The 19,782-nt window shown below is 45.4% G+C and overlaps 1 protein-coding gene across 7 annotated transcripts in view; it reads left to right on the top strand.

The window, feature by feature from the left end:
* Positions 1–19,782, top strand: part of ACSL1 (acyl-CoA synthetase long chain family member 1) — a 70,629-nt gene that overhangs the window by 8,298 nt on the left and 42,549 nt on the right. For 2 of the 7 annotated variants that reach the window (XM_033215832.1, XM_033215828.1), the window contains exons 1-2: positions 12,485–12,742; positions 14,696–14,922. In XM_033215832.1, coding sequence (XP_033071723.1) covers positions 14,728–14,922 — 195 coding nt within the window. In that variant the 5' untranslated portion in view covers positions 12,485–12,742; positions 14,696–14,727. Of the gene's footprint in view, positions 1–4,052; positions 4,118–9,517; positions 10,015–12,484; positions 12,829–14,695; positions 14,923–19,782 lie in introns of those variants that run through there. The other 5 variants (XM_033215827.1, XM_033215833.1, XM_033215829.1 and 2 more) reach the window with 4 other exon arrangements.

The following is a 19,782-nucleotide window of genomic DNA, read 5'->3' as shown; positions in this document are numbered from 1 at the left end:
CTGTGCCACTAGTGAAATGGTCAAATGGCGCATTGTTCCTTCTGTGGACAATTACCTACATTGTGCCTCAGGCAAGCTTCTGAGGCATCCCAGGATGGGGAGCTGGCAAGGGCCTTGTCTGTCAAGCATCCCAGCCAGGCACCTCACAGTGGACGGAACTGAGTTCTCGAGGGGGTAGCTGAGCAGTCCAGACTCTCACGTTAGACTCTCAGCCAGTCTGTGCTTTTCTCTCCTGATGTGAGTCAGAGGCAAATTTTGCTGACGTCAAGACCTCCCTGGAGTTCAGGCAGAATGAAGATCCTTGTCCTTGGGGTCAGGGCTGAAGCTTCAGGGTTTCCAGGACAGACCTTCAGAGGAGGCCAGTCCTGGAGCCTGGCATGGGTCTCAGCCTCAAGTCTCTGTCCTCCACAAAGGCGGGCTCAGTCTACTAACCCTCTCTCGCAGGCCAGGTGACAGTCACCAGCAGCGTCTTGCCCTCTCTGGCATGCTTCTCTCCATCACTGGGTGATGCTGAGTGTCTTAGCCTCCCTCCTTGATGTGACAGTCCCTTTTTACAGGCTTTTGCAGACACTGTCCCTCTGCCTCCCAGGCATGGCATGCGTTTCAAGGTGCTCCATTAGCAGCTTCATTCATTGTTGCCCATGGTGGGGAACAGATGGAGATGCTAGCCAGGCAAGCCACCAGAGAGGCTGCAGGGCTGCTCAGGAGATTGAAGGACTGTCTCCAGAGTGGGGTATGTGCCCCATAGAAGCTGGCCAGACCATCCATTAGGGTGTGTAGAATAGAATAGAAACATTAGAACTTCTATGGATAGTTATTTTTTGGCCATCTTTTAAATTCATATTTGTGTGTTTTCTAATGTTCAGAAAATATTTGCAGAATGTATATGTATATCGTTTATAGATAAAAGCATTTACAGGTGAGGGGTGCATGTATTTATTAGGGTACATCATCAGAAGTTTAGAGAACCAGAAAGTTAACTCCTTCTCTAGCACCAGTATCATGAGAGACCTCTGAATGCCATTTTTTCAAAAGGAAAGACTTTGTCAGTTAAAGGGGAATAGAAACTGCTCTCTGGCTGGGTTGTGGTTCATGTCAAATAGGCCTGTGACTTCAGGAGAGTCGGGTTAACTCCAGAGTGTGTTTTGTCTTGGATCCCAGAGCTCAGCAATGTGGAAGCCTCATTGGGATCGGGGTTTTATTTTTTTCTCTTTTGTTTACTGTCATATCCCCTGAGGCTGGAGCTGACTTGCATATCCTCAATATTTGCAAATTGAATATATGAGACTTTTTATTGCATGGTAATTAAGTATTATGCTGAGTTGGATGCTTCAAGTCAATATTCAGGTTGGCTCCTTTTGTTTAAACCGTTGGGCAGTTGGCAAGATGCAGCCTACGTGCCAGTCAGTTTTACTGTCCTATACATCATACCCCCATGCGGTGGAACCATAGAGCCATGGAGGCCTCAGAAGTGTCACCTGAGAGACAGGGTGTTGGGATGTAACTTAAAGTAATTTTTTAAGAAGTGGGTATAATGAAACAGTAGTAGCAAAATGTTGATCATTACTGAAACTGAAGTTGGAGTCATGGGTACATAAAATACAGTTTTATTATACTACTATGTCTACTTTTGAATAGATTTGAATTGTCATAATACATTTTAAGTGAAACATAAAGGGAATATAGAGACCCCGAACTAGTATCACCCATTCCAAGCAGGTAATGGCCGAACTGCACATTCTCTTTTTCTTTCTGTCTTTTAAACACCGGTCATTATTCTGTAATCTTCTGCAACTTGTTAGGTTTGTTTTGATTTTGGCTTCCCTAGGGCCAGTCGCCTCTTTTTATAGTTACCTGAGCCCTTTGTGTAATTTTAGCTCCTGTCTCGTGGTTGTCACCCATACCTCTCTTCTCCTTCCCCATACGATGGGCTAAATCCTGGTTAACCTTTTCTCTGTTTCACTTGTTGCTTCCTGTGACACCACTGAGGTCTTCCATGTAACAGGCACAATTTAGAGGTCAGAACAGGGTCCCATGTTTTTTTGCAGGCTGTATCCAGTCCTGGGAACTCACAACCTATGATTATCTTGTAGATTCCATTCATCTCTGCTTTTTTATTTCTCTTTTTGACGGAATCTCTGTCACCCAGGCTGGAGTGCAGTGGCGCCATCTTGGCTAACTGCCACCCCCGCCTCCCAGGTTCAATCGATTCTCCTGCCTCAGCCTCCAAGTAGCTGGGACTACAGGCGCCTGCCATCGCGCCCGGCTAATTTGTGTATTTTTAGTTGAGACGTTGTTTCGCCATGTTGGGCATGCTGGTTTCGAACTCCTGACCTCAGATGATCCACCCACCTCTGCTTCCCAAAGTGCTGGGATTACAGGCATGAGCCTGTAAACTTGGCCTCATCTCTGCTTTTTAAAGTCACAGCAGGTACCTGTTGAAATCTGTAAAAACTCAAGTGTATTTCTCCAAACTCTTGAGAGGCTGGTCTTCCTCTCCCTGGGCAGAGAGGTCTTTGTGTTCTGTCTTCTCACCCATGTCCTGCTAAGCCATTTCTGTGGTTATCAGTCTCTGAAACCTTGATGTATTTTAAGAGGTGTAAGTAACTCTACCCAACCTGTGCCCTCTTTAGCCTTCTTATCCAGGTCACTGATATGTGATAGCTGTGACCTCTGCGAGCCGTGGGGTGGTGTGGACTCCTTGAAGACAAGGACTGGGTCTTGCTCCTCCCAGTCTCCCACCCCAGGCCTGGGTCCTGGCGGGGACAGGAGGGCTTTATGAACTAAACACCCACTGGGCGAGGGCGAGCCTCCTGCAGCCAGCTGTTTCTTACTCAGCCAGTTGACAAGAATGCGTCATGGGAGAGAGAGGGAGAGGCTCCTGGCGGTTGCTTTACAATGTTGCTGTGAGTCCCCAGCCCACCTGCTGCTCCTGCAGGGCCTCCTCCCTGCCTCTTTGCTCACAGCACTGTCTGGCTGTTGCTGTTCTCCACCCCCTCCTGTCTCTGCCTGTTCAGACTTGGCCTGGTTCCACCCTCCGCTCTCTGGACAGCCCTCCTCAGATGCCCGGTGCATGCGTACTGTTTCCTCCCTCCTCTAGATTCCTGGAGCACCAGGGCTCTACCTGCTGTGGTTATCAGATCTGTCTTCCATAGCTCTGTTAACTCTTGCAGGTGTGTTTGTCTTCATTGATATCCTAAACTTGCTGAAGGCAAGGAAAACCTTGTAAGTGCTCTCTCCTCAGGCTTTCTGTTGGTCAGGGACAAAGGAGAGTTCCTCACCCCCTGTAATGTTCAGTGTTGCTTCTTTTTTGTGGTGTGACCCCTTTTTCAAAGAGGCACTTAAGTGGAAGTGGCTCACATAGCAGGTCAGTGGCTCAGCCGGGTCCAGCGCAGGCAGACGATGCAAAGCATAGCTACGTATTTTCCAGGAAGGGTTTATATCCTATCTGTCATTCTGTCCTAAGGACAGGTCACTACCCTAAATCCTTTGTGGAGCAGGTGGGAAATACATAAATACAAGAGGACATTAACTGACCTGACTCACTGATAGCTTCTTTATCTTGAGAAACTTTAAACATACAGCTAATAGTTAGGATGGCATGTTCTATATTGTATTAATTTTACCACAGTAAAAAATTGGAAAAAATGCAGCAACATACAAAGAACAACAACAGTAGTGAAAACATCCATAGACTCGCCACACAGAATTGAGGGTTTTATCATTGACCCTTTTATTCATACATCACTGTTCCTGGGGCTTTTGGGTATAGGTGGAAACTTCATTGTTTACTCCTGTACGCCAGGACTGCCTGGCCATCTTTTCCCTTCTCTTACATAGTCTTGGAGAAGCTACTGTGGCGTTCATGATGGAACGAGGCGTAGCTTTCCTCTGTTCCCACTCTCTTCTTTATTCTCCCTGAAGCCCGCACCGGTAGAGGAGCTGGCTCAAGATTTTGCAGCTGATCAGAGGCACAGCCAGTACCTAGAATGTGATCTTCTTGCATTTGGTCTAGGATTCTTTCCATGTTCATATTCTCTTTATTTCCATAGTCACTACGGGAAGATGGGAAGATCCTGACTTTGGGCAAAGCACCTGAGAGGACCCCAGGATCTAGGTACCTTCTCTGCGTGCAGTTTCTCAAACAAGCGGAGCTTCCTCTCCATCCCTGGCCCTCGGAGGAGGAGAGTGCCTGCCTAGCTTGGGGCCAGCTCTGGCTGTTGTGAAAGGACATTTGATCCTCTCTGCTGTTAAGTTGTCCTCCCTTCTCCTGGTTATGGTCCCTTGCTTCAGGACTTACTTTGTGGTTCAGCAGAGTCCAGTAAGGTGAAGAGTCTTCTGGATTATTTCAGTGGCAAAAAGCCATTTATTTCCTTCTTTTTTTTTTTTTTGAGACGGAGTCTCGCTCTGTCACCCAGGCTGGAGTGCAGTGGCACGATCTCGGCTCACTGCAAGCTCCGCCTCCCGGGTTTACGCCATTCTCCTGCCTCAGCCTCCCGAGTAGCTGGGACTACAGGCGCCCGCCATCTCGCCCGGCTAGTTTTTTGTATTTTTTAGTAGAGACGGGGTTTCACCGTGTTAGCCAGGATGGTCTCGATCTCCTGACCTCGTGATCCACCCGTCTCGGCCTCCCAAAGTGCTGGGATTACAGGCTTGAGCTACCGCGCCCGGCCTTATTTCCTTCTTTAGCTTTTGTAATAACAGGCAGTGCTTGTCTTGCCTAATACCCTTAAAACCTACTGTTATGTTCTTCAACATGCAGTCATACAGACACAATTCTGACTCTTCCTGTGCTGAACGTCAACTGAAATAACGTGCTGTATTGATCCAGTTCATGAGTGAGAAGTTTAATCTACACGAGCCTTTTCTGTCTTGCTCTTTGCAGAATGGTTGCGTCAGCCTAAGAAGCAGATCTTTCTGTCTCCATCCACTGCCACAAAGCTGTTGACTGAGGCTATCTGCCCAAGTCTGCTGGCTTCTCTCGCTCTTATCAGTAAACTTCTCTGCCTCGTTGTGACGTATCTACAACAGTTGTTTAGCCTTATTCAATCAGTATTGGAAGACAAGTGGAATAATCTTGCTTCTCAGGACATTTTTTGAATGGAAACTTGCCCTCTTAAATATGTACTGCCAAAATTTAGCCCTGCTGTCCCACACAAAGGCTGTACATGACCTGGATATCTTCATGGGGCATGTCCTAACTATAATCATCATTTTCTCACGTGGATGTACGTGACAGATATTTGTAGCTGTGTGTGAAGAGAGAAGGGAGGAGAGCTCTATTTTTTTTTTACTCTGGAGAATGTTGGGCAGGTCCTGTTGTCAGCATTCCGTACATCACAGATGGCCGCCCACTAGCTCTGTGTTTCTGGGAGCTTTCTCCTCATTGGAGCCCTCACACGGGACTCTGGATCTTGTGCTTGAGTCTTGTCTGTTTCCCTGGTTTGGAAGATTCTCTTTTCTGTCATAGAAAGCTCACAGAAGTTGGAGTCCGGCCCTGATATGGGGCTCTGGGCTCAAGCCTTTCTGACCATTTGCTGTTTTACCTAAGAAAAGTACTTGATCTCTTCCCTTCCCTGTGGGCAGCCTTGATTTGTTTTAAATGAATCATCAGTCGTCTGTCCAAATCTCAGTGTATCTCAGTGTCTTCTAAAGACACTTGCCCTTAGAGTTGACAGCAGCCTTGGGCTGACATTATACATAAGTGAAACAATTTGAGAAATATAAAACATGATCAAAATAAGAGCAAGAGAATATTTTTATGTCCCCTTTAAATCAGTGGCTCATACCCTTTTCTTTGTCCCCCAGTCAGCCAGGAGATGTTCTCTACACCTTTCTGGTATGCTGTACAGGAGTCTGGTGGGGGTAGAAGGAGACGACTGAAGTTGGAAAATGCTTTCAATACCCCCTTTCTTTTTGGAGAATCACTGATCTATGAATATATCCTCCAGGGACCTGCTGCAGAGACACGGTCAGAATCACAGAGGGTCATTCATGACTTGGCAGATGTTTGTTAAGCACCTGTCCTGGGCTTGGGACTGTGTTAAGCACCAAGGGCATATAAAGACAGACGGGAGGAGACCCTGGCCGGGGAGAGGAAGGAGCAGCTACGTAGGTACTAAGTACCACTCGCTATAAGTGTAAGACAGGAGGGCCTAAGTACCACACAGGGGTTACAAATAAAGAAGTCCTGGAGTTCAGAGGAAGGACTGATTGTTTCTCATAGAGAGGAGGGGATTGTGTAAGATTTCGAGGTGGTTGTGGAACCGCCGCCTCCTCACACATGAAGAAGGGCCTTGAGGACCCTGGAAAGTTGGGCTGGTTGCTCACAAATCACCTTCCTGTCTCCTCCTCCCAGTGTCTCTTCAGTATTTTGCCATTCATTCACAGGCTCAAAATTACTTCTCTTTTTTCCATTTGTATCTCACTTAAGCAATTTTTAAAAATAATTAAACTTTTTTGTTGTAGTAAACTATATATAACATAAAAATGTCATTCTGATCATTTTTAAGTATACTGTTACACAATGGCTGAAGTACATTCACAGTGTTGTATAACCATTACCACCATCTAGTTCCAGAATTTTTTGTCATCCCGAGTTGAAACTCTGTACCCGTTAAGCAATAATGCTCATTCCTCCTCCCCCCACCCCAGTAACCTCTCTGCTGCCTTCTGTCTCTGTAAATTTGCTGATTCTGGGGACCTCCTAGAAGTGAGATCATGCGATATTTGTCCTTTGCTTCATCCATGTCGTGGCATGTATCCAAATTTCCTTCTTTTTAAAGGTTGGGTAATGTTCCATTGTATAGACTACATTTTGTTGATCCATTCATCTGTTGTTGGAAATTTGGGTTCGAATCCTGGGCTCTTAAAGCATGGTGCAGCTGGGCGCGGTGGCTCACACCTGTAATCCCAGCACTTTGGGAGGCTAAGGCGGGCAGATCACGAAGTCAGGAGATCAAGACCATCCTGGCTAACACAGTGAAACCCTGTCTCTACTAAAAATACAAGAAAAAAAAAATTAGCTGGGCGTAGTGGCGAGTACCTGTAGTCCCAGCTACTTGGGAGGCTGAGGCAGGAGAACAGCGTGAACTGGGGAGGCGGAGCTTGCAGTGAGCCGAGATCGCGCCACTGCACTCTATCCAGCCTGGGTGACAGAGTGAGATTCCTTCTCAAAAAAAAAAAAAAAAAAAGGCATTGTGCATCATGGCTTGTCATTATCAGTGTCACCTATGCCCTCTGTCTAGACTTGAACACCCACGCATGCCTGGGCTGATGTACTTGGCTCTTGAGGTCCATGGGCTTTGGCTTCAGATCCAGGCAGTCATCCTGTTCTCGTGTGGAACAAGGGCAAGACATTTGACTCCTATAGTTTCCTGATCTTTGAGCTGAAGGCAGTAACAACCCCGTGCAGTAAGGGCTGTGACGCGCATGCATTTAGCCCTGTGCGCAGTCGCTTAGCACAGCGCCTGACACACGCCAAGTACTTAAGCACAGTGGCTCCTTACAAAATCATAGCTAAGCCGATTTCCCCACACATCTTCCTTCCCCTCTCCTATCCGCTTGAGCCCTATTGTTGGTTCCAGATTAATGTGCAAAAATGCGAGCCCTGGGGTCAGGAGGCATTTCTAGTAGCCTTGTCTCTGTCCCTCTAGCATGAAGGGTAGCTCATTTTCCTAGATGATGCTCATTCGTTGAGGACCAGCTCAGCTGTGCCTTCTCCATGCAAGTCTCCCTGAGAGAGAATGCTCCCTGTCAGAATTCCTTTTGCACTTACTGCTACTTTGTTATCCACTATTGTGTGTAGATATTTACGTTATGTCTTTTAATTCCAAGCCTCATTAGTGAGGTCTGCAAGTTTTTCCTCAGTTTATACCCCTATCTGAATATGAAACAATTCACCTGCCCCAATATAAGATGAAAGTGTCCCAAAACTCTCCTTCAGTCTTCCTGTTTGAGTGTTGCCAAGGCTGTCGTAGTGTGAGGTGCTCTCAGCCCCTGTATTTAGAACAGCCTCAGGGAGAGAGAAGGCACCTTGTCCTGAAATCATCTCTGCCAGTCCTAGTCATGGGTCTTTGTACAGGTCAACTAGCTGAATTAGACTTTTTCTAAGGCAAATTTAATGCTAGCTGGGTAATTATTTCTTAGGGTTTGACCTTACGAAAGCAAATGTTGGTTGTTACTGTAAAAAGTACATTTAAAAATCCATTTAAAAAGCAATAGAGTATGAGGTTTAGTTAGATAAATGTGGACCCATAGGACAAAATTTCTCCTGTTCTAATAGCATTCAAATGTGTTCTTGTGACTTGGGAGGGTTTTTCACTAGTAGCACATATGTGACTTCAAAACCTACCTCAACTTCAACAATTTCAATGGAAGAGGAAAAATGTGAACGTATGCCACAGAAAACTGTTCGATGCTTCAAAAAGTGGCTGTAGAGATGCCCCAAATCCTATTTGAAGATGCGTGTTCAACGAACTCAAAGAACATAGTAATGAAATGTGAATTTTTTTTTTTTTTTGAAATGGAGTCTCACTCTGTTGCCCAGGCTGGAGTGCAGTGGCGCGATCTCAGCTCACTGCAAGCTCCACTTCCCGGGTTCACGCCATTCTCCTGCCTCAGCCTCCCTAGTAGCTGGGACTACAGGCACCCGCCACCACACCCAGCTAATTTCTTTTTTGTATTTTTAGTAGAGACGGGGTTTCACCATGTTAGCCAGGATGGCCTTGATCTCCTGACCTCGTGATCCTCCTGCCTTGGCCTCCCAAAGTGCTGGGATTACAGATGTGAGCCACTGTGCCTGGCCTAATGAAATGTGAATTTAAAACAGTATTTCTAAAGTAATTTAATTCTTCATGTGACTTAAATATAGATGTAGTTTAATGAATACAGAAACTGCTATACAGTATTTGACCCTGCATCCTAAAAATTTATCTGTTCAAATTCGACATGTTGTGTTTGAGATCTCTTTATTTTGGGGGATATATATGATATTTGTGACCAATGTGAATGGTTGAGGTATGGTCCTCATTTTACTGGTTAACACTTAAAAGCTTTGTGTCTCACTCTGATAACTTTATAAGTGGATGGGCAGGGAGTAGTTTAAGTGTAGAAGTATTCAGCTCTACTTGGTATTTCAATAAGATTTATAAAATCAGGGCATCCACTCTGTTTCTCCTTTTTAAGTCTTTTGGAAATTCAATTGGTGATCTATAAGATCACTTTAATGAAAATCAAGTGGGTTTAAGATTTATTATACTTAATTGGGAAGAAAAAGCCCCAAGGCAGTGAGGTGGGAATAGCTAACTCCCTGTGGATCCACTTGCATGTTTGTGCACGGGATCCCAAAGTTACCCCACATCTTTCTCCTGAAGCTCGACGTGAGGAGATGGGCCCAGGGCAGTGACCACAGTCAGGACTCAGTGGGATAGGGTTTGGACAGCGACCTCTGCTTTCCTCTCTAGCTGGGAGACTGGCATCTCTTTTGAGCTGCTGTACCTCCCTCTCTCTAGGGAGAGCCTGACTGATCTTTTGGTTCAAAAGGGAATGGCTTAAGCAAATCTAACTTTAGGGAATTTGCCAAGCCAGGGTTAAGGAGCACAAATCCAACGGGTTTGGAGTGGGGCTTTGAAAGAACAGCAAATGGCCCGGCTGCTGCTCTCTTGTTCCTCCCTGAAGCCTGAGCTCTGCCCAGCTAGTGAAGGACAAAGCGGGTGCTTTCAGCCTCTGTAAATAGCCTATTGTACAAGGGGAGGAGGCGGGGCACGGAATGGCAGCATCTTGCCAGCTTGGGTTGCTGCGTTAAGGAAAGATGTCAGGCTTTCTTAATTTGCCACTGCTGGGGCAAGGGTGCTATTTATGTGGGTTTGTTTGAGGGCTGCATTCCTAGTGAAGTATTCCATCAGATTGCCATTATTCATCTTAATGAAAGCTTGAGGAACTTTAGAAGGAGAGAAACATTCAGACCACCCGGTTTTTGGTTTCTAAATGACATGAAGAGAATACAATGTTAATGTAAGTAAAAGTTTGCAGAATTGCAGGGGTTGTGTGTGTGTGTGTGTGTGTGTCCTCAAGATAATGATGTCCTTGTGAGTCACCTCAGGCCCTGAGCCACTATTTTCATGGTACAAATAAAATGGTGAAGAGGTGAACCTTTGTGTATAGTAGGCCTCGAACCCACACGTTCAGAGGCCAGGGTGATGGGATAAATGCTAACGTTTGTGTAAGACATTGAGCATTTAGATGGACCTCAGTACGGAGCTCTCATAATATTGGGAGTGTGAGTACTGGAAGGACTTTAGAAACCTGACCTCATGGTTCCTAACCTGGGTTGGGCTAAAGGAGACTTGTGGTAATTATGTGTATCCTCGGGGGAGAGGGTCAGTGGCTTAGCAGAGTTTAAGAATTATTAGCATAGGTGGGATTTAGAGTCACATTGCTTGGTGTCCCGTTCTTGACTAACGTCCTGGGGAAGCCTTGTAAGTCTCTGACCTTGGTTTCTTCCTCATCAGTTTGCGTTTGTGATGTTCGGATAAGACACTGAGTTATGAAAGCCTTTCCAAAACACTAAGTAAATGCTAATTGCCTCTTTAGTTCTTCTATCCAAAGTTTGGGTAGACTTTCTGCTTTCTGACAGTCATGCAGTTCAGTTTCCATCACCCTGCCTCGCTGTGCCTGTCTCTGCCCAGGTCTATTTAAAGGAATCTTCTGTGCTGGATCTTTACACTGGGCTTATGCCCAGATTTCCTTGGCCATTGTTACCTTCCCTGTCCTTCCGTGGTTTTAGACTCCAGGTTTGTAGGAAATTCAGAAAACCCAGCTGAGCAAACCCACTTGCTGTAAGAGTCGGAGGAGGGTGCACAGGAGTGGCTGTGGAGGAAGGAGAAGCTGGCTGTCAGTAGCCTTGTATGTTCCCGGCTGGGAAATACTGGCTCCTTAAGCCCTTAAGCCAATTGAATCATATTTTTGGCAAACTGCAGCATGATTTATATGCCCAGGCTATAAATTTCCTCAGATGTTTATGTGGAAATTCGATTTTGAAAGAATAAAGAAATATTCAAACCAGAACACTATTGGAATAAGAATAAAATCTGAGTTTTGCCATTTGTTAGCAAGTGTATGAGTCTTAATCCTTCTTAGAGACCCCTCAGTCTAATGCTTATGTTCACATACAGCATTGAAAGGCTATTTATTGTGCCTGATTTCCCTTGGATGTAGGTCTGCCTCCATAAATACCCCAAGTGCCTTTTCCTTAATAGCAGTTAAATAAAAGGAAAAAGGTTTGTAATGCTATCAGTTTAAGAGTTGTTCTTCACACAGATCTAAATGAGCCATTGTCTTAGTTCTTTATGCAGACTATAGTTTTCCTGTGTATAGCATTAATCAGTTGGTTCAGTGAAGTTGGCTTGCAGCTTGTTACCTGGCTGCCATCTAAGAGGCATGAATTAAACTGCTATAGTTTGTCATTATCACCCACTAAATACAGGAATTTGGCTGGATTCAACCCTTAGTATTATAGATTAGTATCTAATGAAATGCTCTTGTATACATGCTACTAAATATATAATTTTCTCAAGTTTTTTTAAAAAAATGTTCTTAGATTTAATACACTTTCTTGGTATAACGCAGTGTGTAGCATGGCTACTGCTGATGCTTAAAATAGACGAATTAATCACCTGTGTCTGACCGTATTTGTTTACAGAGGAATTATTTAATATTCTCACTCAGGGATGTGATTCTGTTGAACAGCACCTGCAAATTCACACAATCTAGGTTTTATGGAGTTACTGTAGGAGCTTTGGGGAGAGAAGAGAGAAAGGCATGGCAGTGTGTGTCGGGGTGAGTACTTCCTATTCAGACCTGGAGTGCTGCAGGGTGATGAAGACAACTAGAGGTGGAAGGATTTGAGGGCAAGGCAAGTTTGCACATTATATTCCTAAGACTGCTTTGAGATTGTGGGGTTGCAATACTGTTTCTGAAATCTGACCACTCAGTGTCAATAGGACATGGACTTGATTTGTCTGCTTATCCCACTGGTGCACATCGCTTCCTCAGAAAGGCCTTCCTCAGTGCCTTGCAGACATTGCTTGTTTGATTTTTATCTTCCCTGCTAGAAGGTTAGCCCATTGAAAGCCTAGACCAGGTCATCAGCACTGTCTTCCCAGCGCCTGGCCAAAGCCTGGCTCACACTAGGTGCTCAGATATGCAGAGTGACAGGAGGAGCTCAATTCGTATGTATTCGTCTAGAATAAATCTGCTGTCGGCATGCTCTGGTCAATCTGTTTCTTTCTTGGTATGCCTTACCTTGGTTGGACATACCCCCCAGCATCCTATCCTTCATTTCAGTGGTTTAAAAAATATATGCCCATTGTCTCTTATTGGGAAGCTGAGCAGAAAGAAAACAGTGTCTGTTTTCAGAACCGGTCCTGGCAGCAACACTCACTGATGCCTGTCCCTGCCCATGGGTGGAGCAGTGGGGTGACTCTGCTGCTGGCTGCCCATTGGCCTATTCTCCACCCTCTGCTCTCCTAAGAAGTCAAGTGTGGATTTTGTCTGCTAGTTACCTTTAGCCCAGTGGGCAGCAGCCTGGGGCTCGGCATGTGACTTATGCCCTGAGAGACCTTAGCAGGCTGGGGGAGCGCAGCTGAGCCCTGCTAACCCCCACCCCACCCCCAGGCTCACCGCCTTCTTCTGTGTCTGCAGTGGGGTGTCACCTAGCAGTCAGCTGTTGGTGGCACAGATGGTGAGTGGTTTTGGAAGTGCTGGTGCCTTCTTTCCAGAATCATGGCCTGAAGAACTCTGCTTATCTGTTCTTTCTTTGCTGTCATGGTAAACCTTGAAATTTCATATGTGTGTGTGTGTGTGTGTGTGTGTGTGTGTACACTTACACAGATTCATTGTAGCAAAGATTGAATGAGCAGAGCAAATACCTTATGTTGGTTCTGGTAGTATTAATGGCCTGTAAAACAGGGACTATTAAATTTAAAATCAATTTCATTTAAATTTAAATTTTAGCAGAAAATTTCTGTATTTTAACAAAGAAAAAGAAAATGCACATCAAAACCACAATGCATTTCTCTGATGACCAGTGATGATGAGCATTTTTTCATGTGTCTGTTAGCTGCATAAATGTCTTCTTTTGAGAAGTGTCTGTTCATATCGTTTGCCCACTTTTTGATGGGGTTTTTTCTTGTAAATTTGTTTGGGTTCTTTGTAGATTCTGGATATTAGCCCTTTGTCAGATGGGTAGATTGCAAAAACTTTCTCCCATTCTGTAGGTTGCCTGTTCCCTCTGATGGTAGTTTCTTTTGCTGTCCAGAAGCTTCTTAATTTTATCTGAACACTCCTTGTAGGCAGTGTTTTTACCTGCATGCCTTGCTTGTTCTGCACTCAGGATGAACCACAGAGCGTTGGTAGAGGAAATAGTCATAACATCTAACATTTTTGAGCGCTTTCTCACGTGTGTGAGATCATTCTTACCTCTTTACTTGAGTCATTTAGCCGCCGGAAAAGCCCTGTGGGATAAGGTGCTATTTCCAGCTCCATTTACAGATGAGGAAACTGAGGCACGTGGAGGTGAGGTCATTTGTCCCAAATCATACAGCTCATAGGCTGGGGAGGCAGAATTTGGCTCTAGTATCTAGCATTTAGGGTCTTTTTTTTTTCTTTTTTGAGACAGAGTCTCACTTTGTCACCGAGATTAGAGAGCAGTGGCTCACTGCAACCCTCTGTCTCCTGGGTTCAAGCGATTCTCCTGCCTCAGCCTTCTGAGTAGCTGGGATTACAGGTGCCCACCACCACACCCGGTTAATTTTTGTATTTTTTGAAGAGATGGAGTTTCACCATGTTGGCCAGGCTGATCTTGAACTCTTGACCTCGAGTTATCTGCCCGCCTCGGCCTCCCAAAGTGCTGGGATTACAGGCATGAGCTACCGCGCCCAGTTGCATCTAGGATCTTAAATACTATTCCCTACTTTCTCTCAAACACTGTGCTGTATTCCCTCTTTAGACATCTGGTGATTGGTTTAAAGTTTATGCACACCAATTTATCTGTTGTTTCTTTTGGCTATAATGTCTTGGGGAGTGTAAAAGAAACGGATCTTACCAGAATAGGCAACTGTGGGTTTCCCAGCATTCATATTGACACCGTGGTGGTGTGAGGAGTACAGGAAGGTGAAATTTGGATTGGTGTGTTTAACCAGTTTGGGAACTTGCTCTGAGATTGTTGGAAGAAATAGAAACTGATGGCCCTTAGGTGGTTTGGGCTTGTTCTTCCCCTTCACTCATATTCCCATTAGCCTTGACAATGAGAGTCGAGTGTTTTTGATTAGGTGGACGGGGGAGAGCAGAGACATAATAGCAAAGAAGAAAATAGAAACTTAAATCTACGTATTTGAGTTTTTATGGGAAGAATTCTTCATGAGTAAAATCTTTTTAATATGATTAAAGAAAGGAAGAGAATGGGGTTTTTTCAAGACAAGATAATGGAGAAATAGAATGAAAATGAAATCCTAAAGTGTTTTTAGAAAAGTGACACTCAACAGCCAGGAAAAGACCTGGACCATTAGATTGTGGGTTTAATGCCTGGACTGGCCGAGCAGCTACCCCGTTAGATGGCTGGCCTTTGGGAATTCTGGAGTTGTGGAGAGGAGTCCTGCTTCCCTGGAATGAACATGACATTTTTCTCTTCCAACAGAATTCAGCTTAGAGAACTATCAACGCAGGACAATGCAGGCCCACGAGTTGTTCCGGTATTTTCGGATGCCAGAGCTGGCTGACTTCCGACAGTACGTGCGTACTCTTCCGACCAACACGCTTATGGGCTTCGGAGCTTTTGCAGCACTCACCACTTTCTGGTACGCCACGAGACCCAAAGCCCTGAAGCCACCATGTGACCTCTCCATGCAGTCGGTGGAAGTGGCGGTGAGTGGAGGGCCCAGCCTGCCTCGTGTGTTTTCTCTGCATTTCCCCAGATGAGCTAAGCCCTGTTGAATGTTATGGCGATCAAGATCACAATCACAACAAAATATTTGTTTATAAGTACACTTTATAAATGGAAATGTGCCAAACAAACAAATTACTAATGCTGGTAACCAGAGGTACAGGGCAAAATGTAGGCACAGGGAGAGATGAGAGGGTGTTGGTTGGCTGTCTGCCTTCAGTCACATGGAAGATCATTCTAGAAATCACATTGAGTTTCTACCCTGTGGTAGGCATTGTGGTCAGCCTGGAGGATTCCACAAGGAAAAAGACAGCACAGAACCTCTGTTCTCCCAAGGCTTAGATTCCGGCAGGAATGAGAGTTTTCAAACAAACGTTACCAAAAGAATGCGCTTGTGGTGCATCCGACACTTAGAACGCATCCCCAGGCTGTGGAGGGACTTTGGGATTTCAGATAGAATAGGGCTGGAGTAAGAACCTGACGGAAGAACATGGCTGCAGAATTCAGGGCAGGACATGAAGAAACAACCCTCAAGAGGCGCGTCTGGCTGGGTTGCTGAGTGCTGTGGTTGTGGGTGACTTGGGCAGACTGGAGGCTGTGCTCTCATGTTAGGAAAATGAAACTGGAACACAGGCGATTAGGGCTTAATAGGTGGGATGGCATAAGGAAACCTTAGGATCCTGTAGAAAATGAAACTGGAACACAGGCGATTAGGGCTTAATAGGTGGGATGGCGTAAGGAAACCTTAGGATCCCGTCAGGAAGATTCTTAGTGCTCCTGCTCTCCCTGCCTTTCCTAGTGAGAAAGGCGGGGTGTGGAGAAGGTGAAGAGGCCACATGCTCACTGCTGCTTCCACTCCTCACCTGTTCTTTGGTTTTCTCTATGGTGGCTTGCTTTCCTCTACCCAAGTCAGTCACCCTTCAGTGTTTCCCGCATTCAGCAGATACGCAGAAGAACATTGTGAAACACAGAATCCCCCCATTTACTGCTTCCAGATGGAAGGGATGGAAAGCCTCCCCCACCCGCCCGGGCCGACCGCCGCAGAGGGAGCGCGCGCCCTTCCACACACAGCCCTGGCTGGAGTCCGCGTTTTTGTTATTTATGGGATGCTAGTCTTTGTTTTGTTTTAGACAAGTTCTTGGATTCATTAATGTGAAACTCTTAAAATATATAAAAGATTCTTCAGTCTAATTCATACTGAGATATAAATGTAGAATGACTGAACTGCTGAGAAAAGTTAACTTTCTGCTTGATTTCTATTTAGAAGGTCAGGGTACGTTCATATTTCACCTCTGTTGATCACATAGGCTGGGGAAATGAGTGGAATCTCGCTTTTCCTAAGGGATTCCTGTGAGGTTCTGGCATTCCTTCTCTACTGGCAGAGCACCTGATGTATCACAGCAGCACTACCGTCTCTATGAAGAGCTGTTGGCAAGTGCAGTGTTAAGACATGTATAACTTAGCAGTAACTGTAAGAAATGAGTAATTCCTATTGCATGAGAAATTGTGGGGGCACTTACATATGGTTTTAAGACTTTAGCTTAGCATAAAAATAAAAATCAGGGTTGTAAAGAAGGGGTTAACACTCATGCTGGTGACCTCTAATGAAGACCTAAATTAGAGAACAGGACAGACAAGCTGGGTTAGGAACAGAATCCAAAAAGTGTTTCCTAAGTGTTGGAGCCTGGACTGATCAGGGCCCTGTCTGCAGAACCATGTCCTTGTGTCTGTAATGGCAGCTCACAGTCGTAACTGTGACTCCCTGCGTGCCAAGGAAGAACTTCCATCTTCTGAAGGGTTTTACTGCTGCTGCTCTGTGACTTTGAGCAGTGGATGGAAGCAGATTTTGTGGGTTTGGTTTGTTTTTACATCACCGTCACAGATAATGCAAGCTTTCCGGGGTCAGCCTGTGTTCCGGTTTAGCCTGACTAAATGCGTCAGCCTATTCTCCGAGATTGAAGCCCCATGGCTCCCTAGTGAAAACCGTCTTCACTGGAGTGACTGGAAACCTTTTGGGATTGGTCAGAGCCAGACACACGTGGTTCCGTTATGCAAAGTACAGGAGCATGTTGGAGCGGAAAGGGACCAGGGAAAAGAGGGATGGAGCAGATGTGAGACTGGACTCCAACTTAGACCAAGCAGCCTTGGGCAAGTCCACCAGGCTTTTCTGACCTTCAGATTCCTCATATGGAAAACAGCAGTGACAGTACCTTTCCTCCTTCAGTGTTACTAAGAGGACTGAGCAGTTATGCAATGTCTGCTTGGCCCACAATAAGTATGTAGCAATTGTTTTTTCCCTTTCTCTTTTCCCTTCATATTTTATACACAGGAAAACTGAGTCCAAAGAGGTAAAACTGTATCATACAGTTAGCAGAAGGTCCAGAACTCTGTTTTGCTGCCTTCATTATAGTAGTAGAAAGTTGTATATTGTAACTAGGGCTTTGGGGAAGGGGGCAGTAAACCAGGATAATAAGGAAAGTTTGGATCTGTCCAGATCAATATGAAGAGTCAGTAAACTGAGCCTCTGAACCCAGGAGCAGGCTTGTTTGTTTATTTGGAGACAGTCTTGCTCTGTTGTCCAGGCTGGAGTGCATTGGTGTGGTCATAGCTTACTACAGCCTCAAACTCCTGGGCTCAAGCTGTACTCTCACCTCTAACTCCAGAGTAGCTAGGACTATAGGCATGCAACACCATGCCTGGCTAATTAAAAAAATTGTTTTTAGAGATGAGGTCTTGCTGTGTTAGTCTCAAACTAACGCAAACTAACTAGCTTGTGCCAGGCTAGTCTCAAACTCCTGGGCTCAAGCAATCCTTCCACCTTGACCTCCCAAAGTGCTGGGATTACAGGTGTGAGCCACAGCACCAGGCCTAGAGCAGTCTGTTTTGAAAATGGCTGTGCAGGCAAGGTATTGATGGAAATGGATGGAGCCAAAGGGACAGATCAAATAAAAACAGAGTCTAGGTTCTGTTGGGTATAGGATCAGAAATTGTCAAGAATCGGGCAGTGGGCTGGGCACAGTGGCTCACGCCTATAATCCTAGCACTTTGGGAGGCCAAGGTGGGTGGATCACCTGAGGTTAGGAGTTCAAGACCCGCCTGACCAATATGGTGAAACCCTGTCTCTACTAAAAATACAAAAATTAGACAGGTGTGGTGGCATCCCTGTAATCCCAGCTACTCGAGAGGCTGAGACAGGGGAATTGCTTGAACCTGGGAGGCGGAGGTTGCAGTGAACCGAGATTGCGCCACTGCACTCTAGCCTGGGCGACAGAGCGAGACTCCATCTCAAAAAATAAATAAATAAATAAATAAGTAAAAAATAAAAAATAAAGAATCGGGTAATGGTGAGGACTGGTATGAAAGGGGCACAGGACTGTGAAAACCTAAGTGGTTCTGCCCTTCCCTCATCCTCTATCCCTGAACCAGGTCAGACATAGGTGAAGTCAGAGCAGAACTTGGTGTTGATGCGGTTTCAGGTCCACCTATCAGAGTTTGCGAGATTTAGGCCATGAACCATTATAAATATAGATGAGAACCTTTGTAATTGCCGAAGGAGGTAGTAGTGCAGGCAAGTCCTGTGTGCAAGACCTGCTGCTCCCAGTTAGTACGGACTCCTGTGACATTTCACAGAAGCTCAGAATGTCTGAGATGCTCTGGAAGCCACCTTATCTCTGTCTACAGCTACAACTCCAATGATCACATTCAGCGCTACGCTGGCACAGCCAGCCTGGCCCTGCTCTGGATTGGAGGCATCCTCAAGGGCTGCTTCCTGTGGAAGCAGTTTCGCTGGACTGCGGGGAGCCACTGGAATTTTGGATACTGGGCCTTGGGGTCACTCGGGAATGGGAATGGCTGCTGTGTGGCCCTGTTTGCCAGAGGGGGGCCGTTGGTGATGAGCCCCATGCAAGTGGCACCTGCCCTGCACCTGCTCCTTCTAAGCCAGTGAGACAGAGACCCTCCAGAGAGAGTAGGTGAGTTACTCTCCTTATGAGAGAGGTGGTATGGGCATTGAGATGACTGACTTGTCAAATTAGTTCGGAAAGATTTTTGACAACTACTACAAGATCATAATGTCCTTAAACAAAAACCTGTGATATGTGTTATTTGTTTGTTTTTAAATATTAGAGAAGGGAATAAATTTTAGCAAGTGAAAACTTTTTTATGCCTTCAAGTCTTTTCCAAGACTTACTTTTTTTTTTTTTTTTTTTTAAGACTTAAGAGTATCAAAACCTGGGTTAAGATTTCCTTCTGGTGACTAATCCAGTTAGACTGTCACAGATTCACTGTTTAGATTGTTATCAGACCTTGGTTCCAGCGTGGGTTCATATCTTATAATACACAGAACCATTTCCTTGGGTATAACTGATCTTGTTTCCTAGTTGGATGACTAAATTCCACACCAAATGATCTCATGACCTCCAGGTCACATGCTGGCCGGTGGCCCTTTTGCATGAGAGATTGAAATTTATACATCCGTATGTTGGCATGTATATGGTTAGCGACTTGCTTTAGCATTTTAATCCTGTGCTTCATAAAGCCTGCCACAGAGGATGTGACACTTTGGGTTTAATTCTCCGCAAGTCACAGAGAATAGTTATCAGATCTATATTCATTCAGCAAGGACTTGAGTTTTTCTGGCACGATGTGCACAGTACCAGGGCAGAGAAGGCTGCTGCCCCCAGGGAGCTCCAGGCCAGCAGCAAGTACCACTCAGACCCCTTGTCCTTGGCAGAGGGTGAGAGCCATCTTGAGACTAGAGCAGTCAATGCAAGTGACTTGTTTTCATGCCACAGAACTATCGCTGTGGGTTCATTCTCAGGTAAGGATTTGGAAGAAGCAAA

This window comes from Trachypithecus francoisi, unplaced genomic scaffold, assembly GCF_009764315.1.
Source record: "Trachypithecus francoisi isolate TF-2019V2 unplaced genomic scaffold, Tfra_2.0 Lachesis_group1, whole genome shotgun sequence".
Classification (NCBI taxonomy): Eukaryota; Metazoa; Chordata; class Mammalia; order Primates; family Cercopithecidae; genus Trachypithecus; species Trachypithecus francoisi.
The sequence above is the reverse complement of the archived record's forward strand: the minus strand, read 5'-3'. Positions and strand labels throughout refer to the sequence as shown.